Below are 20,205 nucleotides of genomic sequence, written 5' to 3'. Positions count from 1 at the left end.
ATACCTTCCAGCAGTGGATGGTATAAAATACTTTCAAAGTTAATACCTGATCTCTTTCGAGCCCTATCTGTTGCCTTCACTATTTGCCAGAGGGAAAAAAGCATTGCCTAACACTGCCATTCTCCCCTAGCTTTGATGCGTTACATTTAATTAAACAAATAGCGTTTCTATATATTTTTCGATTTAAAGCTTTCGTGACTGCAGGGATTCATCTTCTTGGTTCATTCTACGTGACTTTACCGAAAAAACCGAGATGAAGCGTTTCTATAGTGGATAATAAGTTGTAGATTGCATTTTATACCACGGAGTCTACCTTAAAAAGTACGTCTCATGGCATATTCCATTTCCTAAAACGGTCGTAGTCTTTGGGTGACAACCCCTTTTTCTATCGCAACAAAATAACGTATTGCTAACTAAACCAAATTAATAAAAAAAATATAACGAATGCACTCAACACGACTGCGACACAAAAGTCGCGTCCCACTCACTTTATACGGCCGCCTTTTGTCTCCACCCCCCCCCCCCTTTGTTCTCGCCATCCCATTGGCTGCCCGCTCTCCGTCACGTGCCTTTCCGGCTCTGAGTTTTTCTTACGGGCCACGCGTTCGGGAGAGGTCACGTGATCATATTTAACCTCCCCCCGCCCCCTTTCTCTCCTACCTTCCTCATTGGACAGTGGGTAGACACGTACGCATTTGGGGGGGTGGGAGGGGAGGGGTTACTTTCCTGGATCGGAAACACCCCCCCCCGCCCCGCGCTCGATTTCCAACGACCACGTTAGGGGATGTGAAGGGGGGGGGGATGTGAAGGGGGGAGGGATGTGAAGGGGGGGGATGTGAAGGGGGGGGATGTGAAGGGGGGGGATGTGAAGGGGGGGATGTGAAGGGGGGGGATGTGAAGGGGGGAGGGATGTGAAGGGGGGGGGGGATGTGAAGGGGGGGGATGTGAAGGGGGGGATGTGAAGGGGGGGATGTGAAGGGGGGGGATGTGAAGGGGGGTTGTGAAGGGGGGGGATGTGAAGGGGGGGGATGTGAAGGGGGGGATGTGAAGGGGGGGATGTGAAGGGGGGAGGGATGTGAAGGGGGGGGGATGTGAAGGGGGGATGTGAAGGGGGGGTTGTGAAGGGGGGGATGTGAAGGGGGGGATGTGAAGGGGGGATGTGAAGGGGGGATGTGAAGGGGGGATTACGCGCGCGCGCAGCCCGCATCAGCCAATGGGAACGCGAGACGAGGCGCTTGCACGACCCGAAGGGCGCGCGCCCGGGAGGCTGAGCTCATTCGACTCGGCGCGCTCCTGCAGTGCGTATCCCTTCGCCTCCTCCTCGTCCCCCATTCTTCCATTGTTATTGACAAGTCATCGCGATCATTGTTTACAACAAGTATCGCGCGATCACCGCTATTGCTCTTTTTGAACTCTTGATTGCCAATTACAGCGTGAACGTTACAGTTTAAAGGCGGCGCGGTAAGTTGTAATTATTTTGCTGAGGAGAATTATTATAACGTTGGGAGAGAGGGGAAGCAGCGGGGAGGCTACGTACGACTCGTCCTCCAACCTTCGTATCCCCCCTCCCCGCACCCGCCTAACGCTGTGCTTGCCGCTCCGGTCGGGGGGTACGGGGCCCTCACGGGCCGCCGTGTGAGTGTGCAGGGCTGCGTGCGACAAGGGCCCCCCACCCACCCACCCACCCCCCCTTCGTCTGGGTGTGTGCATTGGCCTGGCTGCCTACCGCCCGGATATTGCCTGCACTCGCAGTCCGCTTCTAGTAGCTTCTCGATGTTTACAGCAAACCGTGCCCGATCTCTCCATCCTCTTTTGTCACCTGGAACATTCGACTCGTCGTTGCTGATTTTCGTCCTCCGTTCTCCGTACTGTATTGAAATTCCGTCGTTTTCGTTCATCATCTTACGGGCGGTCGGAGCTGCGGTGTGAATTCTGGCGCCAGTGCTAATTTCTTGCTGTTCCTAGTGTGGGTTTCTAGACCTCGGAACTGATTTTTTTTTTAACTGAAAACCAGAGTTGCTGATCACAGCCCCCCCCCCCCCCAAATGGCAAGCGACCGGCAACAAACAGCACCATCAGTTGTAATAGATGAGGTTAACACTTTTCGTTAATCGAGCTTACAGGGGGACGGAGAGGGAGAGAGAGAGAGACGATGTTCAGGGAATTCCAATGTGGAGCAAGCGGTGCCGAGGGAAGCTGGAAAGAGAATTGATGCGACCTGCAAACGTGGCGTTTTAATAAAACAAAGAGTGTGGGTGATACGGAAGAGTCTACTGGACGGAGAGTCCTCATTTACGTGGAGGAATCGATTAAGTTCACGGGAACAGTAACCGCGGTAGTAGCGATGAAGGGGTGATTCCGACTCCCGGTGAGAGATTTAAATGAATTAGTGCTAGATCAAAAGTCTACCTGATTGCTTTACGTTGAATCCTAATTCAGTAGATTTTAGATAGGAACTGTGTGCTCCGTCCCAGATAGTACAAGACTGTTTGAACGTCGGCCGAACGTACGCTTTGCCTAGTAGTAAAACTGATCGTCCAGGCCTATAGTGTGATTCGAATGGCCTCCGGAATGAGCATTATCTCCAGTGGGAATCTCTACGATCGCCATCGTCAACTACGAGGGGTACCACTGTGATCCTGCGGGGTTCCTTTTGTCAAAATAGTTTTCGTGCGGTGCTCCACACAGTCAATGTGTGGGACGCCGCGGTGGCGAGATGTTAACTCCTTCGCCGGGTGTGCAGGAGGTCGGGGGTTCGATCCGGTCCCTTAATGCCTGCTGTATATTTGGAGTTTGCATGTTCTCCCCGTGGTCGCGTGGGTTTTTCTCCGGGTCCACCGGTTTTTTTCCCCCCTCCACATTTGGAAACACTCGTTTATAGTATTATAGTATTGGCTGCAATAATTGTCCATGATAAGCCACTTCGTTGAGCTCTATAGAGGTATATAGCTCTGAAAAAAGATATATTGCTCAGTGGGCCTTACCTGGTAAAATAAAAAAAGGTTTAGAATGGTAATTTCATCGACGGCCCCTGAAGTGCATCTGCCCATTTGTCAAATCGTCTTGCTGCTCACTGCCTACTTACTGTGCTCTCGTGATGCGCTGCACTGTTTGTCAGTATAATGTTCCAGCGTGCATGTATGGGTCAAGTTCACAGTTGTGAAGAGAGGGTGGGTAAATGACCAGCGAATCGGATCACCCATTGCTCTCGACCTTGCTGTGTTTACAGGATTTGTTTGGTGCTGGGAATCGCGGCGGTGTGTGGAGCTGCTTTGCTGTATCCGTGCTTTTAGTTTCTTTCTCTGCCATGGACATTGGCAAGAGGCGGAAAGGTGCGTGAAGAAGTGGTAAGAAACGCGTGGCCTGGCTTTGTGCGTTTTGTCCTCCGTGCTTGCTGACTTAGCTAAAGTGATAGTGGTGTCAAAGTCTAGTGCGATGTGCACTCACCCTTTTAAATTGCTATAAATTCAGTGCATGACAACTATTGGCGTGTGTGTCGTTTGTATATTACTGCCAATGTGTGACGTATGTTGCTTAAGTGTATTCTGTATACTTTACATCCATTAAAAGCTAGCTGGGAGTCAAGCTATTGTAGGAGAGACCTAGAGTAAATACAGGGCGTGCTAAGGGTAAAGCTGTGATGTATGTGCGTGTGCACATTGCTATATTTGTATATTGTGTGCGTGCGGAATGTGTACATAGTTTTGTGTTCGGATGACTGGTGAGAACCCTCATTAGAATGCAGATGTGGCATATGCAACTGTAAAAAGACGTTTAATGGTGTGACGCGTTTTCAGGCGAAATGCCACACACGTGCACCGTTGGGCCCCAGCCATTCGCAATTAGCAATGCTGGCGTAACGTGGAGAGCCAGCACAGTCTGTGGAGAGAAAAAAAATTAAAAGGAGGGGCTAGCCCGAGTGGGCACCGCTCCGAACCAGATGTGGACTTGGCAGCACTTTCCCTGTGGCCACGTCGGCAGTGTCTGTCCTGCATGGGGGCGTTTAGACCCTAGCTCTTGTTGGGGTTGGGTTTTTGCATGAGATGCTTTTTTGGGGGGGGGGGATCTGTTACCCCACGTGTTCGTTACCTCAATGTGAAACAGAGATTGGCTGCTTATCCTTTGAAATACCCCAATAATGTCCATGTTATTCCAATCATAGGCTAAACTGGGTTTGGGCTGCTGACAGTGCTCGACTTGGCCTTGACCTCAATCCTGAAAGCGTTCCAGTTGGATAGGTGAGTGAAGGCAGTTTGACCTCATGAGCGAATGAAAAGTTGCTACGAGCAGGAAGCCAACTTCCACGTCTGCCCTGCACTGTTAGTTCACTCCTGGGAGGTGAATTATGCCAACGGTGGGTTCCCTCTTAAGCCAAATGCGCAAATGCAGAGGGGGCATCTGGTTGCCATTGGACCTTTGAGTGACGCACGGATCCAGGGTAACTAATAGGCAATGTTTTGTGTCGTTCTAAAGTATTATAAAGTTGCTGAGACTGGATAGGTTACTGTTATAAGGTGTTGAGCAAGTCCAAAATTGCAATTCCAACGATATAGGCTAAACTATATCCAATTGTGAAAGTGAGAGGAAGAAGACAATTTTTTGACATAAGATTCAAATTTTTGCTATTATAAAAGTTAATCTTTTATAATTTTTTATTCCTCCAAACCTTCTTACTCCTGAAAATTATGGTATTTTTCACGCATGCCTGAAGCCTCTTGGCACTGAGCATGACATTGGCATTTAAATAAGTTCATGGACTTGGCACAAGACCAAAAATGGCTTTTTGAAAGTATGTTCCCCCCTATTCTCTCCTGCAAGATATCGAAAGCGTTTTTATTTGAAGTTACAATGATGCAGCCAGTGTATAATTCAGTTTGCTGCATTGTGTGCAAATGTTATAATCGTAGTTTTTGCCTAAATTGCTTTCGCATTGCATAATTCCAAACTGATGAGAATAATAAGCGTGAACTTGTTTATTCAAATAATAAGACTTTATTTTAAAAGTGTTTTTTTATCTTGATATACTCTTAAACTATATAATATATAATCTTGGAGCTAACAATAACACTAATTATACTTGCACAGCTGATGCCAAGTTGAACATCTGACCAATTGCCATGAATGGCATTTAAACGATGTTCGCATTGTAACTTCCAATTCAGCATTTGAACTGGATTGCGATGAATAGACATTCAGGTTGCTTTGCATTTTTGTTCACAGATTTATCAAGTGTTGAGTTTGACACCAGAACCAAGGCAGTGATGGCTCGGTCCGGCGGACATGAGAATATACGGGAGAAGGTGAGGTTTTGAGTTGGCCCGTAAGAGGAGCGGATTGTGATATGTCAGCGCTTTCTTTGAGACCATTAACGTTTTTTAAACTACTAAACTTTTTTATTTTAGCAGGTAAGGCTCCGGAGAAAACCGGAGGACCCGGATAAAAATCCTCACGACCATGGGGAGAACATTCAAACTCCAAATGTACAGGCGTCAGGGTTGGGATCTAACCCACGACCTCCTGTATACCAGGAGAGGCAATTAACATCTCGCCACCATGGTGCCCCTTAGCACCACGAAGGCTGTGTCTGAGAGCCTCGATGGCCGCCACCCCTGTACTTTTAAGTTCAGCCTCAATTCTGACTGCTGGACTGCAAAATAATCCCAATGTACGCACTGCTGTTTCCCCGTAACACAGGTTGAGTGCTTTTGTGCGTGCGATGTAAAGATTTATCCATTCTTTTTTGCAGATAAATGCGGTGCGCTTGGTAGTTAATAACAAGAGCAACAACGAAATCGTTCTGGTTCTGCAACAATTTGACTTCAGTGTAGACAAAACTGTTCAAGCATTTGTTGACGGTAGGTTTTATATTACACTCATGAATGCAGTGGTCCATATTTCAGATGAGATTACGATGAGTTACAATTTGTGAAATCTGATTTATTTATTTTACAGGGCGTGCAAATGAGGTACTGAATGAATGGAACACCACTGGAAAAAAGAAGGTAAGCACTCTATAGACCACACTAGATGTGAAAGCAACTGATTCACACACGATACAGTATTAGGAAGTGATGAGTGTTGATTTGCATGCAGCAATTAAGCAGCTAATAGAGGGTTTGCAATATGCAGCTGTGAAATGCTTGTTTCCTATTCATCATGTAAATGACAAGTGTTTAAATGACCGCTTTTTTAATATACAGCTGTTAATATTATAATTCCATCATTGTGGCAGTATTTTAAGTTAAAAACACAATTTTAAGTCCTGTCTTGCAATTGAAACATGTCCTGCTGCTGCCCAGTTGGCCTTACCACAAAACTGACAAATAGTCTGAGCGAGTCGGCCCTAATTGAGATGCTCACTCACGCTGCAGCCCAACTCTAAGAAGAAGAAGGGAAGAGGCAAGGGCGCGAGCGAGGCTGCGCGGGAAGAGGTGGAACCAGAGCCCGTGCCCCGGGAAGAGCGCGACGGAGAAAACGGTGATGAAGTGGTGGTGATGGCCGGCGAAGTGGCGGTGGTCGCTGGTGAATTGGTGGCGGTTGCTGGCGAAGAGGCAGTAGTTGCTGGCAGTACTGCGGCGATTGCTGATGGCGCGGCAGTGATGGTGGTTGATGGCGGTGTTGTTGCTCATAACGGCGATGGCGCAGAGGGCCTTGCCGAAAAGATGGACGAAATTTTGCTGCTTGACAAAGAGGGCTCTGCGGACTCATCAAGGCCAAGATCACTGGACATCACACATGCAGGTGCTGGTGCGTGTTCTTCGCAGCAGTGTACACTTTTATTTTGTTTTAACCGATAACATGTGTAGGCACTCGGATGTATTGTTTATTGTTAATCAGTATACGTATGTTTAGCAAAAAAACAACGGTATTTAAATTTTTACATGTGGAAACAAAAATGTGTCAATCTATGAACAATTTGTTTCCACATATGGAAGTTACTGTTCTGTTTTACGCATGCATACACATTTGAGAGCCACTCAAAATGTAAGTTTATTTTATTTTCAACATCACGACTTCTGGTTTTATTTATTTTGCTTGTTAAATTGAAGCACTTGGTATTTACTGGTTGCTCAACAGTTGAAAAATAAATTTGGTCACAGTATAGGCAAACTGTAAATTTTAACTGATGAGAATGGCAATTTCAGTGCTTGACTTTTAGACCAAAAGTAACAAATTGAGAGGGTGTGATCCTAGAAAACTAAAATTTCGCTTGACCATATGAAAATTGAATGGCACCCAAATATGCATCATAACTGCATTATTTGATGATTTACTTTTAAACTTTAATGAACAATTGGAGTTCATAACCTAAGCTGTGATATCTCTTGACAGAACTTTAATATAAAGAAAATTGTGCTTTTTTTTACTAATGTTGCAAGGATTTTAGGAGCACTAACATTGCTGAAAATGCTAACATTTACAAGGATTACTCCAAGATTGGATTTTTTTTTGAAAATCACAATTGCTGAGCAAAGGCTCAAAATGCCAAGCGGTCGGCAACAAAGCGCAATTGCAGGTGTGTTATAAGATGAGTTAATGCCTTTCTTAAGAACTTGGGAAAATAATCGATTGGAGGGAATTTGAAAAGTTGAGCAACTGCCAGGAAAGAAGCAGAAGCACTGTTTTGACCTGCAGTGTCTGGTGTTTTGCACACCATGGACGAGTCACAATAATTAGTCTGGTAGACGGAGTCTTCAACAGGGGTGGAAGAATCAATGCGTAAAGTTAATGAGAAGAGTAACTGTGGTAGAAGGGATAGCGGAGCGATAAGGAGGCAACTGGACCGCTGGCGAGTGAGTGACTGGAGTGAATCGGTGAGTGCGGGATCGACAATTAACCTGATTTTTTTCTCTTTCGATAGTTGAGAGCGCACACGATGAGCCACGCGAGACGTCGGAAGATGTTTCTCAGCCTAAACCAAGCACTGGACGGACCCCCCCGAAGCAGACGGGGCATAGTACAGTACAACACGGAGGGCGGCACCGCGGCCCCCGCCCTGCGCAGCGAAATGCCAACACCGCACCCCATCCACAGCTTGCTATGTTTCCTGAAGAACCTTTCTCACATCCTACATCCAACAGCAAGAAACCAGGTAGGGAACTTGTCAAGGGTGCCCAGTTGGGGTTGTTGGGATGGGAACTAGCTGTGTTGTATTTTTTAAAAAGTGTTAATCAGAATGCGCTCTTAGCTTGTCAGACCCTGGAAGCTAAGCGGGTTGAGCCTGGATAGTGCTTGCATGGCTGACCCCTGTGCATGACACAGGTGGTGTAGGCTGCTGCAGGGCTACATTGTCAGCAGAGGGCAGTGCAGCAAAACACAATGTTGCACTGTACTACACTACAATGTATATTTAATTTAATTATGGAGTTGGCCAAACACTCCAATTTAGAGCTACAGAGCTTGGGAAATTTTGGCAGCATTTCTAGCTGTCTTCCCACTTGCCATGGGATTTTCCATGCCTCTGAATCTAAGAAACCTTTCTCTTTACAGAATTGTAAATTTTAATGTTTGATCCCTGCTTTCACCGATGCAACTGACCAGCATGGTGATGTATATGAGATTCTCAATGGGGGAGACTTTCATCCACCAGTGACTGTACCTGTACACACGTGAATAAAAGTGTAGTGTTACTGTCAGCTCATTGGACTTGAACGTGAACATGTAGAGATGGTGGTGCTGTCGTGTTGAAAAGCTTTGCTGTTACTTTCCACGTAGGACCCAACATTGAGAAGTCTGTGAAGGATCTTCAGAGGTGCATGGCATCCCTAACACGTTATCGTCTGCTGCTGAAGGAAGAGATGGATACATCTGTGAAGAAGATCAAATCGTCTTTTTACGAGCTTCAACAATGGTGTGTACACCTGCTGGTGCGGGTGATGGTTGTTGCATATCTGCGTTGCGCTATGAACCCGGCGACTCGGGTTTGATACCCGCTCATGGTCAACACCTATTATCTGAACCGGTCCTGGGCCCTCCCCTAGGTCGACTCAACTTCAAATGAGTGCCTGGTGCAATGTGTAAACATGACCGCTCGGGAGACAAAGGCGGCCGAGCATGGTGTTGGCCACTCACCCCCCTCGTGTGGCGTGTCGGCCTTCATAGGCGCTCGCTAACAGCATTTGCCTCAACAGTCTGTTAAAGAAGCTATATGTGGCATATCTGAATCCCATTGTAAAGGTGAATAATGTAATTCTTAAAAATAAATAATATCTTATTATTTTAAAGAGATGAAAGCAGTTATTTTGTAAAACATTCTTAATATTTATTCAAAGCTATTATTTGCTGAAGATAGTAATTTTCAGAGGTTTACGCTTATTGATCCTGCACTGGGTTAATAGGATGTTTGTCATGCTTTTCTACAGAGTGGAGGCCACCACTTTTTTATGTTTGAAGAGTACAGTGAGAAACACTGGCCAGTTTGTGTTATGATGACAGCAAACAGTGTTTCCAGTATACCTAAATAACTGCTTTTGGCAGTGTAACTTTTAAGTGTTCTCGCAAGTCATTTTGTTGCTTTCGATTGATAATTTTCAGTATTTTTTTCCCTTCAATTGGCCATTTCCTCACTGTAATGCTTTTGGGTTTGGTTGTCGCTGTTGTGAATTGATATAAAAAATAGTTCCAGCTGAAATTTGACATTTTTCCACTCCAGCACAGTCTACCATGAAGGCATTCAGAGGTTTTGTTGTTAGACTAATGGCTATTGGAACTTTTTCACCTCGGAAAATTATTCTTACGTAGTTTCCGTTTTCCAAATGTAAATTATTGAATCTATTACTATAGCTTTTACCTGGCAATCACATAAAGCACTTGCAGCACTATGCACTGAAACCACGTCCACAGAGTGGGAGGAGTCTACAGAGTGGAAGGATGCGTGAGACCCAACTCCATAATTTACCATTAATCCATTTGCGTGGGGGTCAGCAGCAGTGACGCTGTAGTTTTCGCGCTTGCAGTGGATCTGCCGACCTGAATTCGATTCTCAGCCATGGTTAACGTCAGTCGTGAGTGATATCTGAGCTGGGCATACCCCCCACCCCTGCTTTAGTAACCCCCACAGGCCAGGGTGGTCAAGTATGGCCAAACAACCCCTATGACTGAAATGGGGTGGCAAGGCTTTATACAGCAGTGGATTGAGAAAGGGCTGTAATTTTTTTTCCATGGTTCATTCATCTGAATTAATATTTTTGTTTCTATGCAATAGCTTTAGTTTTCAACACTTACATTTTGTAATCTCTACAAAAATGTACGTTAAAAAGGTTGAAGGTAAAAATTTCATTTTAAACGGTGTTTATTTTTCACCCATACAAATATATATAATTTTCATGGCTTTCAATTTGTTAAATTTCACTGTTTACTGAATGTTACGTGTCGCATTCTCAGCCTGATGGATCGGGAAGTCTCTCTCCTGTCAGACATTGACAAGGTGAAAGAAGAAGCAAGTGAGTCCGCTCGGCCATTTTTTGTTTTTTCGTAATCTGCTCTAGGGTTTGTGGAAACCCAATTCGCTGTGTCTATGGTGCTGCCCCCAAGAGATAACGGTGGCTTGAAACAGTGATTTATCGCGTCGCGTTTCAAAGTTCGTTTTCTGTGGCAAAATGAAAAAATAAAAGGCCAAAGAACATGACATGGCCTCCTTTTAAAACCAGTGCTATATATATAAATATAACCTGGTCTTCAAATTCTTACAATGACCACCTCTCTTATAGCACAGTACTAACGAACAGTTGTAATGTGACTTCTGTGTTTGTATTGCTGTTAGTAGTGCTTATTGCATATGCCCACATTTAGACTGTCCTAATACTTTCCAGAAAACATCTCTGTGATTGGCTGGGGTTTGTTTCATTCAGTGTTCAGACCAGATCGAAAACCCACACATTCAGTACAGCAGAATATAACATTGATTTTGAAACAGAGTGAACGGTGATATGTTGACTTTGCATTGTATTTACATTACCCACATGTGTCTCACCTGTAATAAGTATTTCTGTAAACCATGATATAAATTTGTAAACGTTATGTGCATAGAGATCAATAGGTGAAGACTTTTCAAGTATGTTTATTCATAACTTGTCAGCATTATTCGAACACAAAACAAAAGTAAAAAAAAAACAGTTTCATTAATAGGTCGCAGATTATCCTTGCACACATTGTCAAATACTACACATAGTGGAAAACATTTTATTTTTTATAGTTGTTAAAATTAGGACATGTTTTCTATAGCTCTCCTAAAGGTAGACATGTACATTTTAAAGTTCTGCATTCAATTTGGTGAAAATAGCAGTGCCCCACGAATCATTATTTACAAGTGACTGGTGGCCCTATGAAGTACACTTCTCTGACAAAGTTGCTTTTCCGTGAGTGCACAGTAAGATTGTTGAAGGCCAGGCAGGAGAAGGCGGGAGACCTGAAGCGACGCACGGATAACTCTGTGCGCATGTCGGAGGCTCAGCTCGCAAGCCTCAGAGCCGACATAAAGGTATGATGGCATATTCCTTAGTCATTACTTGGACTGTGTGCTTAGAAAACTGTATATTTAGCAATTGGAGACTTTTCACAAGAGTGTTGCTGATTCGTTTTTACTACTTGATTACTCATGTCAATTGTGTTACAACATCATTGTTTGTTTTATTTATTGGGATAAATAATACATTTGAATTTAAAGAACTGCTGTAGAGCAGCTGTTTCCTCTTGATTTTTACAAACTGCTGTTTTACGATCGGTTCACGATCGTTTGCTAAACTCCAAATATGTTTTTCATTCACAGCAATTTGTCAGCGAGAGGAAGTACGATGAAGAGTTGAGCAAGACCCTTCGATTTGTATGCGACTGTGAAAGCATGAAGCTGGCTCTTCAAACCTTTGGCGAAGGTACGTTACATGTTGTGGTGTCCTACAAATGGCAATTGCCATAACTCAACGTTACGCATTGGAATTGTTTCTTTCGCATTGCATTGCCATGAATAACCTTGTGTACTCTTGTTCGCAGTGGGTCAGCCAAAGAACAGCTTCGTGTCTAAGCCCAGGAGTGACTCTGTGTCCTCGCAGTCCAGTGTGACTCCCGTGACCACCCCCAGTGATGTTTCTGCCCCAGTAATGCCGCTACTTAGTCTGCCCCAGGGTAGAACCCATGCCTCTTGGCCAGCGACAGGAAACGATGGCTCCATCACGACACAAGGGGTAATGCTTGAGTTTCATTTTTACACCGAGTTGTCAGATATCGTCGGCTTTATTAATTGTTGGACACAATGCAATGTTTTCCTCTGACTCCCTCCATATATTAATTATTTTAAAAATGTTAAACAAGCTTATAAGATGGTTTTCTTCATTTATTTTTGAATTTACATTTTTTTTGTCTTTTCAAGGCTGCCCAATCCACTGATAGGAAGCCTGGCTCTGCACCTCCCTTCCAGGAGCCAAATGGATCTCACTATGGTGGTAGGGGAGGGAGGACATCTCAATCCAGCAGAGGGTTTAGACGGAATGCAAGAAACGTTCCCCCACGGCAGGACGGCTTGCATGCCTCGGGCTACCAAAGAAATCCGCCAAGAGACCGGCCTAGAAGCCAAGGTCAGACGAAGCCCGAGTCCCAAACGAGCACTGCCACTGACGGCAAGCCACAGAATGGGCCTGGCGAGCCGCAGCGTGCCCTGGACAGCAACCAGCACACGAAACGAACTGAAGAAATTCGCCCTAAGGTGACCGAGGGTCACCGGGGAAAACACTCAGAAGAGAGACACAAGAGAGCAGATGGCTCGGCTGGAGAGCAGCTCCAAGTAGGGCCGTCTGAAGTGGCACTGCCGCCTCGCAAGCCAAGACACAGGCCGGAGGCGAGCAGCTCGACCAGAGCGCCGCTCCGAGATGGATGCGGAGGCGGCAGCCTGCAGCAGAATGGGGTGGCGGCTCCCGAGGTGCCAGACAGGCGTGCAGGTTATAGCGATGAATGGGGTTGCTAGGTCGCCTCGAGTGGCAAGTGTTATTGTTTTACACGTGTCGGTCGGATACTTTGATGTTCCTTACGGATTATCGTGAAAAAAAAAACAAATAAACATGAGAGAGTTATCTGGGCTTTAATTTGCATTCCAAAAGTGGCTCAGTCATTTACTTATTACAGTAGTATTAGTACCTTGAGTAAAAAGAGAACTATATATATAAAAGGAAGCTTAAAACAATGGGAGGATAATAACGAATCCTATGCATAAACAATGTGCCTTGTAATGTTTGTTTATAATATGTAGCGATGTTGAAAATGGAACGTAAGAACCAAAGGTAGCAGTGTATAGTGCCATTGTTTAGTCATTGCTGGTGATGCTGTTGGTGTTGGCTCCTGACGTTCCTTAAACAGAAGTAAGGTTTCGGCCGCAAGTGTGTGTGACGGGGGGGGGCACGATGACCACTGTGACGCGCTTCTGTCGAGCATTGTGGCACTGGCAGCAGTTCCACGGAAACAGCAATTCTTGTAAAATTCGTTGCTTATAAAAACTGATGACGTTTTCTTTTTCTAAATGTGAAAACACGAGCACTAAAATTAAGCATGACATCTCTTCAGTATTGACGCTAATCTTGTTGCAATAAAACTGTCGCTTTATAAGTGGTGCAACATCTGTGTGTGCTGTAAACCCCCGCTCCAGGTGATTTGATTTGGGCAATGAAATGCATGCGCAAGTGCGAACACGCGAAGTTGACAAGGGTATGCCTGGCGTGCTATTTGCATGACAAGGCCTTATCACAAACCAGATGTGTGGGCTGCTCTGATGCGTACAAAAAGGTGCCGTCGGTTGGCAACCTTGTGCGGAATTGTCATCTCGTAGTAAATATCACGTTCGGCACATCGTCCATTGGTTATATCTCTTTTCTACTTTGTGTGACGGTGTCATCCTTGTCAGTAGTTAGCAGACTAGTTTTATGAAGCCTTAGACATTGGAGAATTGTGGGTCCGCTCAAAATGAAAACAAGCACTTTCTAAAATGAACACGTGGTTTAAAATACAAAATCGTATCGTGATGTGTGGGTACCTTCTCATCTGTGATGTTAATCATTTTGAAACGGGGACCATTCAGGCTGGTGGTGTAAAACTGAGGGTGGGGAGGGGTGTTGTATTTGCCACAAAAGGGCACAGGCGTTGACATTTAAGGACGTGCGCGACAAATGCGTAGCTTGCACACTTTGTCGGGGGTTACGTAGCCGAGGAGAAATGACGGGTTTTTGGACCTGTTGTCGAAAAACCCTTGGCAATAAAAAAAAAATCTTGACACTATTTGTGTGCAATTACGTTAGTCCAGTTTAATGATTTGTTGAGGATGCAAAATTAAATTAATTGTGTTCCAACTTTGTAGTTGACACCTTTACATATTTTTATTTTGTGGCAGGGGACTTGTCTGGTGAGTAGCCCTGGTTCATAATGTAGCAGATTTCAAAGTATAGTTTTTGCCTGGTGGTTTTCCAGGTCTTATCCTTTATTTTATTCCACTAAGATGTTAACATTTTAATTAGAATCGCATGTAACAACATAGGATCTGTTTACATTTTATTGTTTTTTTGATTGCGTACATTATGTAGCAGAATTTTCCAATTACATTACTGTTTTTTGTGCTGCTGTACGACTTCAGTATCTTCATTGCTTCTTTCATTCATTCTCTTGATGATGGCCGATCGTTTACTTTAATCCTTAGCAAAAGGTGATTTAGTCCTTGTTTGGATCTGAAGCTAATCTTTGATGGTAGCAAAAAGAGAAACCGTTAAGGTACTGTTTATTACCTGGGAAAGTACTGTATTGTACTTTTTATTGACCGGTGTTGGTGTTCTCAGCCTTGCATGGTTATGGTAGAATAAATGACTTAACGAATTATGACCAGTGGCTTGTGTTACTTTCTTGCACAGGTTATCTCCGTATTGGTGTGAGTGAAACTACTGCACCGTGCTCAAAGCCTACCTTCCCTTGCACCACAGTATTTAATGGAAAAATATTGCAAACCTGTTGACAGACTTTGCAGGCGAATAAGTTCATAAGCCGACGTAATAAGCGTGTTAAAAGTGAGGTTATTGTGAGCACAATTGCAGCGGCGTTACCAAGTGGGACACTTGAGACTGAGCCACATTTCTCCACCGTGACGAGCGCAAGAGAATCTTTTGGAAGGACGTCAACATTTCAGTAACGAAAACACGTGGATTTTCTTTTCAATAATACTGTAATATAATAAATCATCCAGCTTAGTGAATGGAAAAACACTGCGTCTGCCACAGTCAGCTGTGGAAAACCAAGCCCCTGCGTGGGGACACGTGGCTCCTGCAGATCCGAGGAGATTCCAGCAGCTGGGAGATTTGGCCAGCGGGCTCATCGCTGTGATCGGTGCATCGAGCTATGCAAAGCCCTGGTGCATTGTCTTGCACTGTCTGTCCAGCCTCCATGCTATTTGTTTTGTGAAGATGGTTGCATTCTTGACGATGAGTTATGAAATAATTGGCTATAATGCATTAGTCATTCTCGATCCACCATGGGATGAAGGCCCCTCCACACGTCGTGTTGGTCGGTGCGGATTGGCGAAGTATAAGGCGGGAGCAGTTCTGATCCCGATTGCCACCGATATTGGCCACGGTCGATAATCGAACTCGGGTCGTCGGGTTCGTAGCACAACTCGCTAAACACGCTTTCCATTGGTGAATAGCCGCAGAACAAATCTAGCACGGATATTCCTAAGTTTTGGATTGTGTCGGTGAGGCCACTGTCTAAATGTGTCAATCGTAGCATCAGTTCAGGTGTGTTAACATTAATAGTGGAGCATCTAATTTTTTTGTGCCTTTTGAGTACCGTTTACTTTGAGCCTATTCTTAAAATATGTTGACCAAATCCTGGTGTACATACGCGTTATTGCTGCAGTATTTATAACACCAAAGGCAATCACCTGGAATACGCCCCATCCCGTCAGCTCTTCGAAGCTAAGCAACGCTGAGCCTGGATAGTTTTTTGGGTGACCGGCTGCCATTTATAGCTGGTGATGTCGACTTTTTCTGGGGCTGCATGATGGGTAGAAGAGGCAAGTAAAGGAAATCCATTATTGTATGCTATGCGTATGCTCACTGATTTCAACCCACAAAGCAGCATTGTGAAGTATGGGCAAATAACCCAATTGGTGTGGGGGGGGAGGCCCTCATCCAGCAGTGGACTGAAAACGCATCTGTCAGCGTACACTTTTATTATTGAACACGTCTGTTGCATCGCAGAATCATGATAAATGACTGCTTGTGTGGGAGGCCTTCATCCAGCAGTTGATAGGGAATGGCTAAATGGTGATGTTTGTTGCCCTGCAGTTGGCTGGGGTCCGAATGAGGCCACCGTCTGTTTGCACACAACATGGGCTGCCGAGGCCACGCTGCATGTGACTGACAGTACAGTCTAGCTTCGTAACGAGTTAAACGAGATCAGGGCGAGTCCAATGTTAGATTATTAGAATGTGCTTTAAAAAGTAACCCGTGTATGTGTGTATGGCTCCAATCGAGCAAGTATTTACACAGTTTCCTATAGCTGTGTACAGTACAGTATACAATGGGTAGATTTCACCGATTCTTAAACTCACTGCATTCATCAAATCGCGTAAAGTAAAACAGACGTATTGGTTTGATTGGTATATGTTATGGATCGAGTTAATGTCAATCGATGCAGTCACTGGAGATGCAATGTTAAACGAAATGCAATTGTTGAATTGAATCGTGTGCCTGAATTGTGATAGTTCAGCTCGTGAAGAGCAGAAGCGATGCTTTTTGTCCACCACTAATACCAAGTTCGAAACTGCAAGTGGTTCTTAACCCGGAGTGCACCCCCTGGGGGTGGGAGATTCCCTTTCTGGGTGTGTGAGACATTTCCAGATTTTGTTTAAAAAAGGTTAATAATCGAAACACAATTTAACTACTTTGTTTAATGAAGCCCTATGTATTTATTAACATACATTTTTTTTAAACAATTGAGAACCAAAGGGGTGCAAGGCTGCAGAAAATGTTAAGAACCACTGTTCTCAAGTATGTATGTCCTTTAAGCACAGTTTACAAATACGAGCTGACATTTTGATTTCAGCCGTACAAGTCCGGTTCGCAAAACAGATTGAATCTCAATAGGTAACCTTGTCCTCACAAGGTTACTTAGAAGAAGAAGAAAAAAACATTAATGATTTGTACTGTACAAATTCAGCCTTGCGTTAAAGCGAGGTGAAAAAAGCCAATTGAGACAACAAAAATCTATCGCTATGGTGTAGCTGGGGATAATCTGTGTTGTGCTGTATTGTGGGCCCTGTTTCCAGTACGTTCATTCCTATATTGTTAATTTCTGCATTATAAACAGTTACAGGGTTATAAAAACGATAGATGCAGTTTTACATTGTCTATATGCTGCTATAGAGACTCAGTCATAATAATGTCATTTCGATATTCATGGACATCTGAGTCTCAAAATTATTATTCACGAGGATCTTACTGATTTCGGATGTTTTCCCGATTCCAAATGTAACCGTGTGGAATCACCCGTCCCGAGCGGGTGGCCACGGAGGATACGGAGCGATGAAACAAAGCCAGCTTGTGTGCAGGGGCTAGCGGTGGTAGCGGTGGTTCGCGCACTGCGCCACGAGTTCGTTTCCCGCTCACGGCCAACACCGGTGACGATTGTCTGAACCGGTCCTGGGCCTCCCCTAGGTCGACTCAGCCTCAAAAGAGTACCTGGTGCGATATGTAGTAAACATCGCCACTGGGGAGACAAAGGCGGCCGGGCGTGGTGCTGGCCACATACCCCATTGTGTGCCGTGTCAGCCTTCATAGGTGTTCGCTAACAGCACTTGCCCCAACAGTCTGTTAAGGCTACACGGGGGGTGGGGGTTCTTTGTCTTTGGTAGATTATTTGTACCGCAGAGAGTCGTGCGACAGTGGCCTTGATCCATCGGTGGATGTGATCACAGCCGACGACGACGATGATGATGATATTTCTTCAGGCCTGTACTCCGCATCTGTGATAATAGAGAGAGAGAAACAAAAACAACCACCCCGTAAACGCTGTTATGTTGGCGCCGCGATCGCGTAATGTGACGTTGCTGAGCGGTTGTTTTGTTCAACAGTGGGCTGGGAGGCGACGTCCGTGTCCTAGCGCGTGAAATTGTTGACACAGATTTATCGGTGCGAGAGTCATCTACAAAAAGTCGCAGTGGTCCCCCTCGCTCAACCCAGCTTTTGGGCAGGATTCATCGGTGTTCGGAGATCCACGGTTAATAATAATGTCATTAATTTAACATCCACGTGGCAGGGACAGATGTATCCAATGTTACAAGGGCCACTAGTTACATTCCATCAAGTGGTTCTCTCTTGGTATGCAGTTTACACACGTATATAAAGGGATGCTGCTGTAAGTGTAATGGTCAGGACACTAGACTTGCAACCCCAGAGGTCACCGGTTCGATCTCAATCTACCGGTGTGTCAATTGAAAGAATGCGGCAAAATTTCTTGAATTCCACCTCGCCCCTTCCCACCCTTGGCCTCTGTCCAGATAATCAGTATTAATGGGTACACCACAGTCAATCGGCAGGTTGGGTAACTTCCACCTCTCCATAGACGTCTGGACAGTGGGGAAGAGTAGGCGAACCTACTCTCGAAAGGGGTTCTCGAGTGCTGCCACTAGTCGAGGCCTTTTTGCCAGCAGCGGCATGAGCAGGCACATGCCGGGCTGCACCTTTACCTTTCGGTTCTCATTTCATTGACCGCGGAGGGATAATGGACCGAGTCGACGGAGGACAGATTTCAAACCGCCACAGCTCCCACAACACCAGAGCAAACACGTGACCAAAATGACGCAGAATTCACCCGATCTCGCCAGATCTCAGAAGCTAAGCAGAGTTGAGCCACCTGGATGACACTTGGATGAATGACCACCGTGCATGCCAGGTCGTGATTTGTGGCTGCGGGGCGATGTGGTGGGCAGCGAATGGCAGTGGAGTAAGATCTATAGTTGTACTGTGCCCCTACGCGTTTGCTTCACACCTTCACCAGCCTGCACTAACCAGCATGCAAAGTATGGACGAATAACCCCCATGACCTGCATAGAATGGGGAGGCCCTCAGCCAGCTGTGGATTTACAAAATGTCTATAAAACATGGACACACCGTGTGGTCATGCACGCCTATGATCCAGCGCTTTGAAAGAAAGGGGTCGGTAAATCACCAATATATTTATTAAACTTTCAACCCTACTTGACTGTAAGATTAACAGCTGATGCTCCAGAAAGTGGATTAACATGATGTCCCCACATCCATCTACGTGGGAACACCATTTGAGTATCAGTCCCTTTGTTTGAATTTTCACTGGGTACTTGGGTTTCCTCCTACTTGCAAAAACCACTCGTGAAACGTAAAATTGGCCAAGCATTTTGTTTGCAGAACCCTGTTTTGACTCGTTCCTTATTTAGTTAGCACTAACATATGGAAGAAACCGAATTATCTGGAGAAAACCACATCCATGTAAAGGAATATAAGTCAAAGTTCCCACAGAGATACCACGGAGAAAGGGCTTGAGACTCAATTAGGCTCTCCTGGTTAAATAGTATAATTCACAGTCCTGCTAGATGAAGACTTCCAATGGCGGAGGCAGGATTTTCAGGTAGGGGGGCAACCCCTCCAGCAATGAAAAATATTAGAGTTTTGATTTAAAGCTTTCGTGACTGCAGGGATTCATATTCTTGGTTCTTTCTACGTGACTTTAACGAAAGAACCAATAATATTAGAGGAGTTGTTAGTAAGTAAAGAGTTGTTAGTAAGTAAGGACTTGTCCCTTGCTTTTTATTCGACGCGTGTGCGGCTATGGCGCAGCCATCGATCGAGAGTCGAATTGGAACCGCGTTGTGTGATCGGCGTCGCGCTCGCTGAAGGTGTTGATGCCTTCAGAGAAGTCATGAACTGTATACGCAACTTCGCACAATTCTGTGAGTCACTTATAACTGCTTTGCCGTTATTTATTGCCAATTATGGACTCAGACCATTGTCCTATCATCTCATAGAGTCCCTGGCACGAAATAATATGCTACACAGTGGCAGTGGATGTCGCAAAATGCCGATTTATTACTAATGAAACCCAATGATCCGATCGAAATTAAGGATTTCGATCGGATCATTGGGGGGGGGGGGTGTGCACGTGCCACCCCCCCCCCCCCCACCACTGAAGACTTCCCCATGTTCCAAC

General features: G+C 45.1%; 1 protein-coding gene across 5 annotated transcripts; it reads left to right on the top strand.

Annotated features, from left to right (window-relative positions):
• Positions 1–1,210: 1,210 nt before the first annotated feature.
• LOC116941041 (spermatogenesis-associated serine-rich protein 2-like) lies at positions 1,211–14,850 on the top strand. 5 transcript variants are annotated; one of them, XM_032951618.2, is made up of 13 exons: positions 1,211–1,298; positions 3,230–3,332; positions 5,221–5,300; positions 5,747–5,855; positions 5,953–6,002; positions 6,372–6,747; positions 7,862–8,092; positions 8,716–8,851; positions 10,384–10,442; positions 11,370–11,479; positions 11,768–11,870; positions 11,989–12,179; positions 12,365–14,850. In XM_032951618.2, exons 2-13 carry the CDS (start codon positions 3,308–3,310, stop codon positions 12,953–12,955), a joined length of 2,061 nt encoding a protein of 686 aa, XP_032807509.2. In that variant the 5' UTR covers positions 1,211–1,298; positions 3,230–3,307; the 3' UTR covers positions 12,956–14,850. The 5 variants fall into 5 exon arrangements, with proteins under 5 accessions (XP_032807509.2, XP_032807508.2, XP_032807511.2 ...); XM_032951617.2 differs by having other exon boundaries at positions 1,269–1,461; XM_032951620.2 differs by having other exon boundaries at positions 1,270–1,461; positions 6,372–6,741.
• The last annotated feature ends 5,355 nt before the right edge of the window (positions 14,851–20,205 follow it).

This window comes from Petromyzon marinus, chromosome 10 (genome assembly GCF_048934315.1).
Source record: "Petromyzon marinus isolate PM22_M1 ecotype Great Lakes invasive population chromosome 10, UKy_Petmar_22M1.pri1.0, whole genome shotgun sequence".
Lineage (NCBI taxonomy): Eukaryota > Metazoa > Chordata > Hyperoartia > Petromyzontiformes > Petromyzontidae > Petromyzon > Petromyzon marinus.
The sequence above is the reverse complement of the archived record's forward strand: the minus strand, read 5'-3'. Positions and strand labels throughout refer to the sequence as shown.